The sequence below is a fragment of the Oncorhynchus mykiss genome, chromosome 18 (assembly GCF_057628025.1).
Source record: "Oncorhynchus mykiss isolate SJ-2025 chromosome 18, ASM5762802v1, whole genome shotgun sequence".
Classification (NCBI taxonomy): Eukaryota; Metazoa; Chordata; class Actinopteri; order Salmoniformes; family Salmonidae; genus Oncorhynchus; species Oncorhynchus mykiss.
The window spans coordinates 70,982,733-71,001,114 of NC_143039.1; the positions used below are offsets into that span (position 1 = coordinate 70,982,733).

The following is an 18,382-nucleotide window of genomic DNA, read 5'->3' on the forward strand; positions in this document are numbered from 1 at the left end:
ACCAATACACTACCCTCTACCAAGACACTACCCTCTACCAAGACACTAAACTCTTCCAAGACACTACCATCTACCAAGACACTACCCTACACCAAGACACTACCCTACACCAAGACACTACCCTCTACCAAGACACTACCCTCTACCAAGACACTAAACTCTACCAAGACACTACCATCTACCAAGACACTACCCTCTACCAAGACACTACCATCTACCAAGACACTACCCTCTACCAATACACTACCCTCTACCAAGACACTAAACTCTACCAAGACACTACCATCTACCAAGACACTAAACTCCACCAAGACAATACCCTCTACCAAGACACTAACTTATACCAAGACACTACCCTCTACCAAGACACTATCCTCTACCAAGACACTAACCTCGACCAAGACACTACCATCTACCAAGACACTACCCTCTACCAAGACACTACCCTCTACCAAGACACTACCATCTACCAAGACACTACCCTCTACCAAGACACTACCCTCTACCAAGACACTAACCTCTAACAAGACAATACACTCTACCAAGACACTAACTTCTACCAAGACACTACCCTATACCAAGACACTAACCTCTATCAAGACACTACCATCTACCAAGACACTAAACTCCACCAAGACAATACCCTCTACCAAGACACTACCCTCTACCAAGACACTACCCTCTACCAAGACACTACCATCTACCAAGACACTAACCTCTACCAAGACACTACCCTCTAACAAGACACTACCCTCTACCAAGACACTACCCTCTACCAAGACACTACCATCTACCAAGACACTACCCTCTACCAAGACACTACCATCTACCAAGACACTAACCTCTACCAAGACACTACCCTCTAACAAGACACTACCATCTACCAAGACACTAACCTCTACCAAGACAATAACCTCTACCAAGACACTAACCTCTACCAAGACACTACCATCTACCAAGACACTACCCTCTACCAATACACTAAACTCTACCAAGACACTACCCTCTACCAAGACACTACCCTCTACCAAGACACTAACTTATACCAAGACACTACCCTCTACCAAGACACCAAACTCTACCAATACACTACCCTCTACCAATACACTATCCTCTACCAAGACACTACCATCTACCAAGACACTAAACTCCACCAAGACAATACCCTCTACCAAGACACTAACCTCTACCAAGACACTACCATCTACCAAGACACTAAACTCCACCAAGACAATACCCTCTACCAAGACACTAACTTATACCAAGACACTACCATCTACCAAGACACTACCCTCTACCAAGACACTACCCTCTACCAAGACACTACCATCTACCAAGACACTTAATTCCACCAAGACAATACCCTCTACCAAGACACTAATCTCTACCAAGACACTAACCTCTACCAAGACACTAAACTCTACCAAGACACTACCATCTACCAAGACACTACCCTCTACCAAGACACTAAACTCTACCAAGACACTAACCTCAACCAAGACACTAAACTCTACCAAGACACTACCATCTACCAAGACACTACCCTCTACCAAGACACTACCCTCTACCAAGACACTAAACTCTTCCAAGACACTACCATCTACCAAGACACTACCCTACACCAAGACACTACCCTCTACCAAGACACTACCCTCTACCAAGACACTAAACTCTACCAAGACACTACCATCTACCAAGACACTACCCTCTACCAAGACACTACCATCTACCAAGACACTACCCTCTACCAATACACTACCCTCTACCAAGACACTAAACTCTACCAAGACACTACCATCTACCAAGACACTAAACTCCACCAAGACAATACCCTCTACCAAGACAATACCCTCTACCAAGACACTAACTTATACCAAGACACTACCCTCTACCAAGACACTAAACTCTACCAAGACACTACCATCTACCAAGACACTAAACTCCACCAAGACAATACCCTCTACCAAGACACTAACTTATACCAAGACACTACCATCTACCAAAACACTACCCTCTACCAAGACACTACCCTCTACCAAGACACTACCATCTACCAAGACACTTAATTCCACCAAGACAATACCCTCTACCAAGACACTAATCTCTACCAAGACACTAACCTCTACCAAGACACTAACCTCTACCAAGACACTACCATCTACCAAGACACTAAACTCCACCAAGACAATACCCTCTACCAAGACACTAACTTATACCAAGACACTACCATCTACCAAGACACTACCCTCTACCAAGACACTACCCTCTACCAAGACACTACCATCTACCAATACACTACCCTCTACCAAGACACTAAACTCTACCAAGACACTACCATCTACCAAGACACTAAACTCCACCAAGACAATACCCTCTACCAAGACACTAACTTATACCAAGACACTACCATCTACCAAGACACTACCCTCTACCAAGACACTACCATCTACCAAGACACTACCCTCTACCAAGACACTAAACTCTACCAAGACACTACCATCTACCAAGACACTACCCTCTACCAAGACACTACCATCTACCAAGACACTACCCTCTACCAATACACTACCCTCTACCAAGACACTAAACTCTACCAAGACACTACCATCTACCAAGACACTAAACTCCACCAAGACAATACCCTCTACCAAGACACTAACTTATACCAAGACACTACCCTCTACCAAGACACTAAACTCTACCAAGACACTACCATCTACCAAGACACTAAACTCCACCAAGACAATACCCTCTACCAAGACACTAACTTATACCAAGACACTACCATCTACCAAAACACTACCCTCTACCAAGACACTACCCTCTACCAAGACACTACCATCTACCAAGACACTTAATTCCACCAAGACAATACCCTCTACCAAGACACTAATCTCTACCAAGACACTAACCTCTACCAAGACACTAACCTCTACCAAGACACTACCATCTACCAAGACACTAAACTCCACCAAGACAATACCCTCTACCAAGACACTAACTTATACCAAGACACTACCATCTACCAAGACACTACCCTCTACCAAGACACTACCCTCTACCAAGACACTACCATCTACCAATACACTACCCTCTACCAAGACACTAAACTCTACCAAGACACTACCATCTACCAAGACACTAAACTCCACCAAGACAATACCCTCTACCAAGACACTAACTTATACCAAGACACTACCATCTACCAAGACACTACCCTCTACCAATACACTACCCTCTACCAAGACACTAAACTCTACCAAGACACTACCATCTACCAAGACACTAAACTCCACCAAGACAATACCCTCTACCAAGACACTAACTTATACCAAGACACTACCCTCTACCAAGACACTAAACTCTACCAAGACACTACCATCTACCAAGACACTACCCTCTACCAATACACTACCCTCTACCAAGACACTACACTCTACCAAGACACTACCCTACACCAAGACACTAACCTCTACCAAGACACTAAACTCTACCAAGACACTACCCTCTACCAAGACACTACCATCTACCAAGACACTAAACTCTACCAAGACACTACCATCTACCAAGACACTACCATCTACCAAGACACTACCCTCTACCAAGACACTAAACTCTACCAAGACACTGCCCACTTTATATTTGTAAATACCGTCATATCTGACAGCACATTCATTATCATGCTGTATATTTTGTTGTGTACATACAGTGCCTTCAGAATGTATTCACACCCCTTCACTTTCTTCACACTGTGTTGTGTTACAGCCTGAATTGAACATGGATTACATTGATTTGTTGTGTCCCTGAGCTACACACAATAGCTCATAATGTCAACGTGGAATTATGTTTTTAGAAATGGTTAAATTTTCATGCCATTCATCCACCTGCCATCACCTCATGTTTGAGCATGATAATACACCGCCCCATGTCGCAAGAATCTGTACACAACTCCTGTAAATGTCCCAGCTCTTCCATGGCTTGCGTATTATTTGGGATGCTCTGGATCGAAGTGTATGACAGCGTGTTCCAACTCCCGCCAATATACAGCAACATCGCACAGCCATTGAAGAGGAGTGGGACAACATTCCACAGGGCACAATCAACAGCCCTATTCAACTCTATGCAAAGGAGATGTGTTGCACTGCATGAGTCAAATGGTGGTCACACCAGATACAGACTGGTTTTCTGATCCACGCCCCTACCTTTTTATTTAAGGTATCTGTGAACAACAGATGCATATCTGCATTCCCAGTCATGTGAAATCCATAGATTAGGGCCTTTCAATTGAATGATTTCCTTATATACATTTTTATTTAAATCTTTATTTAAATCAGCAAGTCAGTTAAGAACAAAGTCTTATTTACAATGAGGGCCTACACCAGCCAAACCCGGACGCCGCTGAGCCAATTGTGCGAACGCCCTATGGGATTCCCAATCACGGCCGGTTGTGATACAGCCTTGATTCGAACCAGGGCGTCTGTAGTGACGCCTCTAGCACTGAGATGCAGTGCCTTAGACCGCTGCGCCACTCGGGAGCCCAAAGATGAACTGCAACTCAGTAAAATCTTTGTTTTTGTTGCATGTTGCGTTTGTATTTTTGTTCAGTTTAGTATAGTGCCCAGAGGGCTCTGGTAAAAAGTAGTGCCACTTGGGATTCAGACACATTTTGATGAAAAAATAAGACGAACAATCACAGACAATGGATGTGATGTAGATGTTCATACTCACAAATGCACATGGGGATGTTGGCCGACCACTGGTTGTTGTTCTGGCATGCTATGGTCCTCTCCCCGATGAGTTCAAACCCAAACTGACACTCGAAGCGCAGGATGCCCCCATTCAGGAAGCTGTCCCCTTCCCTTATTCCATAGAGGGGCGTACCAGGATCCCCACAACTCTCCTTGTCGATCTCTGTGGAAAACAGCGACAAAAACATAGCCCTCGTAAGCATACGACAGTTGACAGTATAGTTTGTTTTATTGAATGGGTAAATGTGTCTTGTGTCCGTCTGCCATTAAACAACCATAACATCGTGCTTTCCAGTTCAAGTAATGGATCCACTTCACACCATGAGGTATTTACTGTACAGTAGTAACAAAGGGGTTGGAACAATAATCAGGCCATATTCAGAACAAACACGGATTAGTTCAGGCAACAATCATGTTTGAGAAGGCGAACAAGGGAGATGATAGAAGAGATCTTTGTAATCCCTACCACACTAAGGAAACAGGTGAATCCTCTCTAACACTGAACCTGAGTCTTTTCAGACAAGCATGACAAAGCATGCAGAGCCTCTCTCTCCCTGAATGCACCAGCACAGCAGACGGGAAGCCACAAATACACGTAACCACCCCACACACACACACCTCACCCATCCTGGGTCACCGCAGCCAGATAACACCCCAGATTGGCATGGTTGGTTCCCTCGGAGCATGTGGGTGTAGGGAGGAGCTGTAATGCATCTTCTCAGACGTCCTCACAGTTGAACCCTGAACCCTGGCGCTGTCTCCGAGAGAATTCTCAAACGGTAAGGGAACGAAAAACTCCTCTAAATTATATTCAAGGCAGGATTAATGTTGGGTTGGATCACGTTAGCGGCTCGTGGGAGTGAGGGGAGGCTTATTTCAGCCATGGTGTAATGGAAGTCTTTGTAATGCTTGATATATTGTATTAATTTCAATCATGACACCCTCTTTATGGGAATCACAATACCTACTGCCCTGACTGCCTGGGCTGTTCAATCTGTAGGATTGAGGAAGGGAGGGAAAGTGGGAGGGAGGGCTGGGGGAAGGTTAGAGCATATTAACTGCTCTGTGTTTTACAACATCAGAAAAGACAGAGAACAAATTGCTTTGGAGCAGCGCACATCGCATCTGAATAATGCCCTGCGACAGAATGTTGAAAACGAAGGTTAGCATTGTCTGTGGGGAGAATTGTTATATCCTACCTGGAGTGGGTATATGTGTTCGTGATGCATACCTTTGACCCCTCGCCTAGGTCTTTTGTCCGGGGTTTCTTTTACTGTATGTTTCCAGAAACTTCCAGGTGAATTGAAAAAACACCAAACAGCAATCACTGCCAGTCAACAATACTGGCTATCACAGAATCCCAACTCATACGAAGTAGGAACCACATTGTAGATGCAAATGAGGGAAAAATTTGACATTGTAAGCCTACTCCTCATGTATGCTAATTTCAATACTACTTGTGAGATTTACTTTTCATAAATCTTGGCTAAGAATGTCTCATTAAGCTAGATTTAGCCGTCTCTGAGAATTACAGTCCAATCAGAATGACACGTATGAAGTTTATTCAAAACTAGAGAAAATGCAATCTCAAAGATGAGTCACTAACATAGATTCAAAGGACAGCAAGGAGCCAGAGTAGTATAAGCCCACATCTTAGTAAACTATTCTAATGATCTGAATTTTTCAAATTCTTAGTAATATGCTACAATGAGTCCTGTTGAGTAAAACTGCTCTGGTACTGGTACTTCCTGTATATAGCTCCACATTGATCTGGTACTGGTACTTCCTGTATATAGCTCCACATTGATCTGGTACTGGTCCTTCCTGTATATAGCTCCACATTGATCTGGTACTGGTACTTCCTGTATATAGCTCTACATTGATCTGGTACTGGTACTCCCTGTATATAGCTCCACATTGATCTGGTACTGGTTCTTCCTGTATATAGCTCCACATTGATCTGGTACTGGTACTTCCTGTATACAGCTCCACATAGATCTGGTACTGGTACTTCCTGTATATACCTCCCTTCTTGTGTACTTCTTCTATTTTTCTTATTACTGTTATTTTTGAACTCCATCGTTGGGAAGGATTCGTAAGCAATCATTTCCCGGTTAATTCTACAGCGTTATAATCGGCACCTGTGACAAATAAAATATCAATAATATGAGCACTTTAAAAATTATTCAAATTATATGAATACCTTGTATTATGTACCATTGGAAGTATTTCTATCAATTGTAAATGAATGTGTAGACTTCAAATGAAACTACAAGGAAATGTATAGTTGGATGACTCACGTCTACAGGAACTATACAACATTTTCCTTGAGGTACACTTATAATCCAAAACATCCAAAATTTTATGTGGAAAAAAGTATTTGTGAAAACTGGTAGTTAATCTGTTCATTACATCAATCCTAGCGAAGACATTTCTTCAATAAATATAATAAGACTGAACATTAGAAGTGATTATCATTAATTAGTCATGCCTGTCGTGTCTGTTATGTGACGTGATTGAGATGCTAGTTGCTTCCTGAGAATAAAGTCACATTTTATGAGCTCCTGTATGCTGCCTTAGTCTGTTCTTAATTTTTCATATAGTCAATGTTCCACTCTCCCAACCCTCCAAACGATGGGTTACAATGGCATATCCACACTAGTAATCTTGGCTGCAGTGTTCAGTGTTGTTAAGTAGAAAACGTTGGAATTGGAGGACATCAACGTGACCGTTATAATGTGAAACAATCAACTTTTGTTGAAGATGATTTGTCCTCCAAGGCTCAATAAAAACACATTAACATCTCATCAATAGAACACGATCCAACCAGATATCTCATTTGAGCTCATAAAATATATATTACGTTTGTGAACTAATTAGAGGTCCACATATTCCAGTTACCATTCTGTATACTTCTGGCCCCTCCTTGGACACTGTGTTAACTAACCTCCAGACGAGCTTCAATGCCATACAACTCTCCTTCCGTGGCCTCCAACTGCTCTTAAACGCAAGTAAAACTAAATGCATGCTCTTCAACCGATCGCTGCCCGCACCTGCTCGCCCGTACAGCATCACTACTCTGGACGGCTCTGACTTAGAATACGTGGACAACTACAAATACCTGGGTGTCTGGTTAGACTGTAAACTCTCCTTCCAGACCCATATCAAACATCTCCAATCCAAAGTTAAATCTAGAATTGGCTTCCTATATCGCAACAAAGCATCCTTCACTCATGCTGCCAAACATACCCTCGTAAAACTGACCCTCGTAAAACTGACCATCCTACCGATCCTCGACTTCGGTGATGTCATCTATAAAATAGCCTCCAACACTCTACTCAACAAACTGGATGCAGTCTATCACAGTGCCATCCGTTTTGTCACCAAAGCCCCATACACTACCTACCATTGCGACCTGTACGCTCTCGTTGGTTGGCCCTCGCTTCATACTCGTTGCCCAACCCACTGGCTACAGGTAATCTACAAGTCTCTGCTAGGTAAAGCCCCGCCTTATCTCAGCTCACTGGTCACCATAGCAGCACCCACTCGTAGCACGCGCTCCAGAAGGTATATCTCACCGGTCACCCCCAAAGCCAATTCCTCCTTTGGTCATCTTTCCTTACAGTTCTCTGCTGCCCATGACTGGAACGAATTGCAAAAATCTCCGAAGCTGGAGACTCACATCTCCCTCACTAGCTTTAAGCACCAGCTGTCAGAGCATTTTACAGATCACTGCACCTGTACTTAGCCTATTTGTAAACAGCCCATCTATCTACCTACCTCATCCCCATACTGGTATTTATTTATTTATTTTGCTCCTTTGCACCCCAGTATCTCTACCTGCACATTCATCTTCTGCCGATCTACCATTCCAGTGTTTAATTGCTATATTGTAATTACTTCGCCACCATGGCCTATTTATTTCCTTAACTTACCTAATTTGCACTCCCTGTATATAGACTTTTTGTTTTCTTTTGTTCTACTGTATTATTGACTGTATGTTTTGTTTACTCCATGTGTAACTCTGTGTTGTATGTGTCGAATTGCTACGCTTTATCTTGGCCAGGTCGCAGTTGTAAATGAGAACTTGTTCTCAACTAGCCTACCTGGTTAAATAAAGGTGAAATAAAAAATAAAAATAAATAAAAATAACCCATGTTTTATTTTTTTAAATCTGTCAAGGAGGTCCTAACCTCCAGCTCTTCTCAACTTGGTGCTGTGATAGGGGACGCAAATCAATCAGTGTGTGTGTGTATTGTGTGTGTATGTATGTGTGTGTGTGTACGTGTGTGTGTATGTGTGTGTGTGTGTGTGTGTGTGTGTATTGTGTGTGTATGTATGTATGTGTGTGTGTGTACGTGTGTGTGTGTGTATTGTGTATGTGTGTGTGTGTATTGTGTGTGTACGTGTGTGTGTGTGTGTGTGTGTGTGTGTATTGTGTATGTGTGTATGTGTGTGTGTGTACTGTGTGTGTATGTATGTGTGTGTGTACGTGTGTATGTATGTGTGTACGTGTGTATGTATGTATGTGTGTGTGTGTATTGTGTGTCCCCCAATATATGTCTGTGTTTGTTGCATCGTACACTGCTCTAAGAACTCCACAAGTCCTCCAATCATTTTCTATCTATCAATGCAGCTTTTCCAATCTCATTGTGGCTGTATTCATTTTCTATCTATCAATGCAGCTTTTCCAATCTCATTGTGGCTGTATTCATTTTCTATCTATCAATGCAGTTTTTCCAATCTCATTGTGGCTGTATTCATTTTCCCTGAATCATCTAACTGTCCTCTATACATTTATTTTGATGTCTATTACCCCAAAATAAACACACACTACTTATTCAAAATGGTAAATACATGATTAAGGATGAATCACTCCGGGGTACAGTACCTCACAGGGTGTGTCGCAAATGACACCCTATTCCCTATGTATCACCTTTTGACCAGGGCCCTATGAGTAATAAGTCAAGTAGTGCACTTTATAGGGAACAGGGTAGCATTTGGGATGCGGCCGCAGTCTCTCTAGAAATATTCAAATTAAACCTGTGTTATTGTTCACAGTCTTAATTTTTCATCTGGCTCCAAGGAATGATTCAATGTGGTTTCAGAATGACATATTTGTTTTCCTCCTGAAATCCCTCAGCAATGATTACTGAGCTCTACAGGATGACAATGTGTGCCTTAAATGGCAATAATTAGCTGCGTGTTTTAATTATGTTACTCTAAAATGAAAGGTAGCTTTGGCCTTTTTTTTTTCGTTTCAGAACACCATCATATTCAGGGAAAATAACATCACACAATTTGTTCACCTCTGGCTTCTCATTCTCTTAAGACTATTCTGTTTGATTCTTCCTTCAAATTGATCTCTTTCTTATTTGTCCTACCTGCAGCTCAGAAACCTTAAAGACTTGCGCATGGACTCTTTCAAGACCTTATGCAAAAAAAGGCATTAACAAGAGAAATGTACTGAACGATTCATCCGCATTCTGTTGAATCTTCTAACCTCTACTAGGTGAAATCATAGCAGTTTGTTGAACAGTGTGTTTTTTGGGGGAGAGGGGATACATTTAAAACACCTACCCTAGTTAATTGGGTAGGCTTAATTGACAGCAGGACCTACAACCAAGCACCCTAATGAGATCAAATTGAGCAACCAATATGACAGGATTGGTAGAGTATGAAGATGACTATACTGCCCTACCAAGAAAAAAGGCAGTAACTGCTAATTTGGTCAAAAATGAGTTAATGTCATGTTTGCTACATTAAATACATACTTAATCAGGTGGACAAGTATCCTTGTCTGGGGTGGCAGGGTAGCCTAGTAGTTAGAGTGTTGGACTAGTAACCAGAAGGTTGCAAGTTCAAACCCCTAAGCTGACAAGGTCCAAATCTGTCGTTCTGCCCCTGAACAGGCAGTTAACCCACTAGGCTGTCATTGAAAATAAGAATTTGTTCTTCACTGACTTGCCTAGTTAAATAAAGGTAAAATAAAAAAATCCTGCCTCTATTGTGTTTTTAAGGAAAATGGGGGTCGTGTATAAAGTTACTGTGAAACCAAGCCATTTTTCTCAGTTCCATGTTATGAGCAGTTACTGCCTTTTTGCCTGGTAGGGCAGTATAGATTTTCAATGAAGCACCACTGCCCTTGATCTTGGGCAGAGTGTACCTCAAGGATACCAGCAATGGTGAGTTCTCCACTATTTCCCGAATGGCACCCTATTTCTTATATACTGTAGTGCACTACTGTTAACCAGCACCCCATGGACTTTGGTCAAAAGTAGTGCACTATAAAGTTATAGGGTGCCACTATATATATATATATATATATACTATATAGGGTGCCATTTGGGAAACACATCTATTATCCGTTTATCTCTGAAGGTCTATCTTGACCCTTTCCTCATCCCCTGAGCTCACATCCCATTACAGGCTTTCTTCATGGACCTGTCCCTGTTCCGGTCACCAACTGTGTGAAGAATGACCTTCACTGGTCAAATTGTCTTATAAATACGCATAGCAAAAGTATGTGGACACGGCTTCCAATTAGTGGATTCGGCTATTTCAGCCACACCCGTTGCTGACAGGTGGATATAATCGAGCACCCAGCCATGCAATCTCCATAGACAAACATTGGCAGTAGAATGGCCTTACTGAAGAGCTCAGTGACTTTCAACAGGGCAGCGTCATAAGATGCTGCCTTTCCAACAAGTCAGTTCGGTAAATTTCTGCCTTGCTAGAGCTGCCCTGGTCAACTGTAAGTGCTGTTATTGTGAAATGGAATCTATTCGCTACAATGGCTCAGCCGTGAAGTGGTAGGCCACACAAGCTCACAGAATGGGACTGCTGAAGAAAGTAGCACGTAAAAACCGTCTGTCCTTGGTAGCAATACTCACTATCAAGTTCAAAACTGCCTCTGGAACAACGTCAGAACAACGAGACAATAACTGTTTGTCGGGAAATGGATTTCCATGGCCAAGCAGCTGCACATGAGCCTAAGATCACCATATGCTATGCCAAGCGTCAGCTGGAGTGGTGTAAAGCTCACCACCATTGGACTCTGGAGTAGTGGAAAGGCGTTCTCTGGAGTGATGAATCATACTTCATCATCTGGCAGTCCGACGGACAAATCTGGTTTGCCAGGAGAACGCTACTTGCTTCAATGCCAACTGTGAACTTTGGTGGAGGAGAAATAATAGTTTTTCATGGTTCGGGCTAGGTCCCTTGGTTCTAGTGAAGGGAAATCTAAATGCTTAACACAGTTTGGGGAAGGTCCTTTCCTGTTGAAACATGACAATGCCATTAACAATTATTTTAAATTTAAATGTTTTAAAATTTAATTTAACCTTTATTTAACTACGCAAGTTAGTTACGAACAAATTCTTATTTACAATGCCGGCCTACCCCAGGCCAAACCCGGATGACCCTGGTTTGTCAAGATCGGTGTGGAAGAACTTGACTAGCCTAAACAAAGCCCTGACCTCAACCCCGTCGAACACCTTTGGGATGAATTGGAAAGCCAACTGCGAGCCAGGCCTAATCGCCCAACACCAGTGCCTGACCTCACTAATGCTTGTGGCGGAATGGAAGCCCCCGTAGCAATGTTCCAACATCTGGTGGAAAGCCTTCCCAGAAGAGTGGAGACTGTTATAGCAGCAATGTTCAAACATCTAATGGAAAGCCTTCCCAGAAGAGTGGCGGCTGTTATAGCAGCAATGTTCCAACATCTAATGGAAAGCCTTCCCAGAAGAGTGGAGACTGTTATAGCAGCAATGTTCCAACATCTAATGGAAAGCCTTTCCAGAAGAGTGGCGGCTGTTATTTCAGCAAAGGGGGGACCAACTCCATATTAATGCCCATGACTTTGGAATGAGATGTTCGACGAAACTGGTACCCACGGGATGTCGTGTATGTCATTATGTCCTTTTGACGTAAAATCTGCTCCCATTGTGTAAAATTCTTGACAGTAACGGCGAAGTGACATCAAAATGCCGAAACTGGTACCCACACTACTGTAAGTGCACATTAGAATCGGAGGCAGGTAGTCAAGGGAAATCATAACAGCTCACTCACAAAGTAATTAACGAAGCGAGAATCTGTGGAATTTACAGACACACTCTAGAATAAGATACAAATTGTTTTAGGTGCATATTCTACTAGTTATAAATGTTGCAGAAGTTTTAGTACAGCAGAATGTTGGTGAAACCATGATCATGTGTTCCAACTGTGTTTGATTGAGACAAAACCATCTTAAAAGCCCAATACACAGTGCATATGCATAAATCATTCACGGTGTAAGCACATTATATTTAATTCATCTAACAAAGAACATGCTAAATGTTTAATTGAACTGGGAACATCAATGCTTCATGGCGAGCAGTACATTTGCTGGCTAAACAGTGAAATGTTATTGGCTTCCTCTACATTCTATCTAAAGGGAGTTATTAGGTCTCACACTATGAGGACTCCCATTTGGTTCTCTATATCCGCTAGCTTTTCCCAGGATCTGCTTATTCCCACTATGAGACAATAATATCATCCATAGCCTGCAGCACTCAAAATAACTAATTTCTCTAGAAGTTGTTAGCTGAGATAACAAGATGCTAGCACACATAGACTGGCTTCAGACAGAGATATGCTAGCATAGACTGGCTGTAGACAGAGAGATGCTAGCATAGACTGGCTGTAGACAGAGAGATGCTAGCACACATAGACTGGCTGCAGACAGAGAGATACTAGCATAGACTGGCTGCAGACAGAGAGATGCTAGCACACAGACTGGCTGCAGAGAGAGAGATGCTAGCACACATAGAATGGCTGTAGAGAGAGAGATGCTAGCATAGACTGGCTGCAGACAGAGAGATGCTAGCACACATAGAATGGCTGTAGAGAGAGAGAGATGCTAGCACACAGAATGGCTGTAGAGAGAGAGAGAGATGCTAGCACACATAGAATGGCTGTAGAGAGAGAGAGATGCTAGCACACATAGACTTGCTGCAGACAGAGAAATGCTAGCACACATAGACTGGCTGCAGACAGAGAAATGCTAGCACACATAGACTGGCTGCAGACAGAGAAATGCTAGCACACATAGACTTGCTGCAGACAGAGAGATGCTAGCACACATAGACTTGCTGCAGACAGAGAAATGCTAGCACACATAGACTGGCTGCAGAATCCTCAAGAGCTGAAAAAAACTGTAGTATCATTGTAGAGAGAAGCCAGGAGAAGAGCGTATCATATGCTCCCTGCAGTGCTGAGAGAAAGTATGTTTTTCTCTCTCCCTCTCTCTCTGTGTGTGTGTGTGTGTGTGTGTGAGCACACATGATTCAACTGCATGAACAGTTGGTGGTTTAGTGTAGCACAATGATTTAAAACCACTCAAACCATACCACATAGAGAGATAGAGATAGAGAGAGAGAGATAGAGAGGGAAGAAAGAGAGATCGAATGAAAGGCAGAGTGGAAGAAAGCAAGAGAGAGAACGAGAGGGGGGAGATTGGTTTAAAGATAGAGAGAGAACAGGAGAGAAAAATAAAAGAGACAGAAAGAGAGAGAGAGAGACAACGAGCGAGGAGGAGTGCAATGACATGTACAGTCAACACTATCAAGCAAAATGCAAATGGCTCTTCTGTTCTGGAATCTCTAATTAGGGGGCATAAGAAATAATGATGGCTATGACTACCCATAAACCTCTGCAACACTCATGTGTATCTAATGGGGTGAAAAACAATAGTTAAAATAAATTGAGGACAAGTCTGGAAATGCTGACATCTTATCGTGTGTTTAGAATGCAGGGATAATGCAGGAATCTGAAAGACATGCACATGAAAATGCGTCCTGTATTTCACCTGAGATCTGAACATTGTCCACAGACTGTTCTGATTAGAAGTGATTTTGTTGCAGTATAAAACACAAACGATGCGTTGTGCGCAAATGGATTCATCACGTGAGTTGACAAAGATTTTAATACTCTTTCTTCTTAACAATATGTTAAAAATACACTATGTGTTTTAAAGAATAAGCATCAGAGCAACTTAATGTAAAGCGTTACCAAATCTCCTTTTCATCCTTCAAGTGTCTGTGCTGCTTCATCTGTCAGTGTTTCTGCTGCTAGAAGTATGAATGGATGTGAGGGGTCAACCCACAGTGACAGGGTCAAAAAGCAGGAAATCAACTGCTAAATTAGCTCTTTTATTCTTCATTAGGGAAGGCCATTTAGCACGATGTAAAGTAATGGCACCAAGTGAGAAATTAAGAAGATAACTGCTCTCAGATCAGTATTTTAGGGATATGGAAGCTTCTGATAAACAATCTACACTGAGTGTACAAAACATTAAGAACACCTGCTCTTTCCATGACACAGACTGACCAGGTGAATCCAGGTGAAAGATATGATCTCTTATTGATGTCACTTGTTAAATCCACTTCAAATCAGTGTAGATGAAGGGGAGCAGACGGGTTAAATAAGGATTTTTAAGCCTTGAGACAATTGAGACATGGATTGTGTATGTGTGCCATTGAAAGGGTGAATGGCCAAAACGAAAGATTAAAGTGCCTTTGAACGGGGTATGGTAGTAGGTGCCAGGCACACTGGTTTGTGTCAAGAACTACAAGGCTGCTGGGTTTTTCATGCTGAACAGTTTCCCGTGTGTATCAAGAATGCTTCGCCACCTAAAGGACATACTTTCGACACCTTGTAGTCCATGCCTCGATGAATGGAGATTGTTCCGAGGGAAATGTTTTGTATACTCAGTGGGATGTAGGTCTTGTAAAGTGATACCAAATTTCCTTTTCATCCTTCAAGTGCCTCTGTCCTGCTTCACCTGTCAGTGTTTCTGTGGGAATAGTATGAATGGATGTGATGGGTTAATATCAAAAAACATTAAATCAACTGATAAATTAGCACTTTTATTCTTCATTAGGGAAGGCCATTTAGCACGATGTAAAGTACTGGCACCAAGTGAGAAATTAAGAAGATAACTGCTCTCAGATCAGTATTTCAGGGATATTAAAGCTTCTGACAAACATCTACAGTAATGCAGGCCTTCTGCACAGCATCGTCTACAGTAATGCAGGCCTTCTACACAGCATCGTCTACAGTAATGTAGGCCTTCTACACAGCATCGTCTACAGTAATGTAGGCCTTCTACACAGCATCGTCTACAGTAATGCAGGCCTTCTACACAGCATCGTCTACAGTAATGCAGGCCTTCTACACAGCATCGTCTACAGTAATGTAGGCCTTCTACACAGCATCGTCTACAGTAATGCAGGCCTTCTACACAGCATCGTCTACAGTAATGTAGGCCTTCTACACAGCATCGTCTACAGTAATGCAGGCCTTCTACACAGCATCGTCTACAGTAATGCAGGCCTTCTACACAGCATCGACTACAGTAATGTAGGTCTTCTACACAGCATCGTCTACAGTAACGTAGGCCTTCTACACAGCATCGTCTACAGTAACGTAGGCCTTCTACACAGCATCGTCTACAGTAATGTAGGCCTTCTACACAGCATCGTCTACAGTAACGTAGGCCTTCTACACAGCATCGTCTACAGTAATGTAGGCCTTCTACACAGCATCGTCTACAGTAATGCAGGCCTTCTACACAGCATCGTCTACAGTAATGCAGGCCTTCTACACAGCATCGTCTACAGTAATGTAGGTCTTCTACACAGCATCGTCTACAGTAACGTAGGCCTTCTACACAGCATCGTCTACAGTAACGTAGGCCTTCTACACAGCATCGTCTACAGTAATGTAGGCCTTCTACACAGCATCGTCTACAGTAACGTAGGCCTTCTACACAGCATCGTCTACAGTAATGTAGGCCTTCTACACAGCATCGTCTACAGTAATGCAGGCCTTCTACACAGCATCGTCTACAGTAATGCAGGCCTTCTACACAGCATTGTCTACAGTAATGTAGGCCTTCTACACAGCATCGTCTACAGTAATGTAGGCCTTCTACACAGCATCGTCTACAGTAATGCAGGCCTTCTACACAGCATCGTCTACAGTAATGTAGGCCTTCTACACAGCATCGTCTACAGTAATGCAGGCCTTCTACACAGCATCGTCTACAGTAATGCAGGCCTTCTACACAGCATCGTCTACAGTAATGCAGGCCTTCTACACAGCATTGTCTACAGTAATGTAGGTCTTCTACACAGCATCGTCTACAGTAATGTAGGCCTTCTACACAGCATCGTCTACAGTAGTTACATGAAGTAGTTCCTCTTCGTGTATCTGGGAGAGTACTAAATTAATATTTACTCTCTCACAGGGTTTACTGTTATTAAAGGTATTGTCTGTTAGAGAGCGAGGAAGGAAAACTTGCTAATTCTAACAACAATCTCTTCCAAAGCAGGTTTCTCTATGTTTTTCCTCCAGAGATATTACAATATTTCTCTTTTTATCTCTCTCGCTCTCGCTCTATCCCTCCCTCCTCCCTCTCTACCTAACTCACTTTCCTTCATTAGGGTGGTTGGCGTGCTGTTAATCACTCAGACACTCATTTACTACAAAACCCTAAGCTTGAGGGGAAATAATCAAAGATATGGTTATTGTGGGGAAATGCTAGCTTATATCCAGCGGATGTGGCTGGTGTTTGAGAGATGAAACCTTCTTCTATTTCAGGTTGGAATCCCCCCAGTAAATACTAAGCTATGATGTGCGTGACAACCCCTTATATGGGTTGCAAGTGTTCACGAGGTGATGAACTATCAGTTTAGTAGAAGGTAACAGGTCACCAGGACCAGTGACCTTTGACACAAGTAATTCATAGTGACAGCTTAGTGATTGAGAAAACCAGGGATGGTGGGAGGGAAGAAGGGATTGAGGGAAGTGTATTAGCCATTTGACAAGTTGGTAGAGTTGGCTCTGGTCTGCTGCTTCCCTGATAATTTCCCTGTCTGTCCATCTCTCATCTGACTGGCTGTACCAACAGTCAATCTGTCCATCTCTCATCTGACTGGCTGTAGGGACAGTCAATCTGTCCATCTCTCATCTGACTGGCTGTACTGACAGTCAATCTGTCCATCTCTCATCTGACTGGCTGTACCAACAGTCAATCTGTCCATCTCTCATCTGACTGGCTGTACTGACAGTCAATCTGTCCATCTCTCATCTGACTGGCTGTACAAACAGTCAATCTGTCCATCTCTCATCTGACTGGCTGTACCAACAGTCAATCTGTCCATCTCTCATCTGACTGGCTGTACCAACAGTCAATCTGTCCATCTCTCATCTGACTGGCTGTACTGACAGTCAATCTGTCCATCTCTCATCTGACTGGATGTACCAACAGTCAATCTGTCCATCTCTCAACTGACTGGCTGTACTGACAGTCAATTTGTCCATCTCTCATCTGACTGTCTGTACAAACAGTCAATCTGTCCATCTCTCATCTGACTGGCTGTACTGACAGTCAGTCTATTAATCTCTCATCTGACTGGCTGTAGGGAAAGGGGGATACCTAGTCAGTTGTACAACTGGATGCCTTCAACTGAAATGTGTCTTTCTTATTTAACCCAACCCCTCTGAATCAGAGAGGTGCGGAGGACTGCCTTAATCAACATCCACGGCACCCGGGGAACAGTGGGTTAACTGCCTTGCTCAGGGGAAGAACG

At 42.8% G+C, this 18,382-nt stretch overlaps 1 protein-coding gene across 1 annotated transcript in view; it reads right to left on the bottom strand.

Annotated features, from left to right (window-relative positions):
* Window positions 1–18,382, bottom strand: part of csmd3b (CUB and Sushi multiple domains 3b) — a 425,045-nt gene that overhangs the window by 329,759 nt on the left and 76,904 nt on the right. Inside the window, 1 exon segment of the mRNA XM_090209281.1 lies at window positions 4,729–4,911. Coding sequence (XP_090065407.1) covers window positions 4,729–4,911 — 183 coding nt within the window.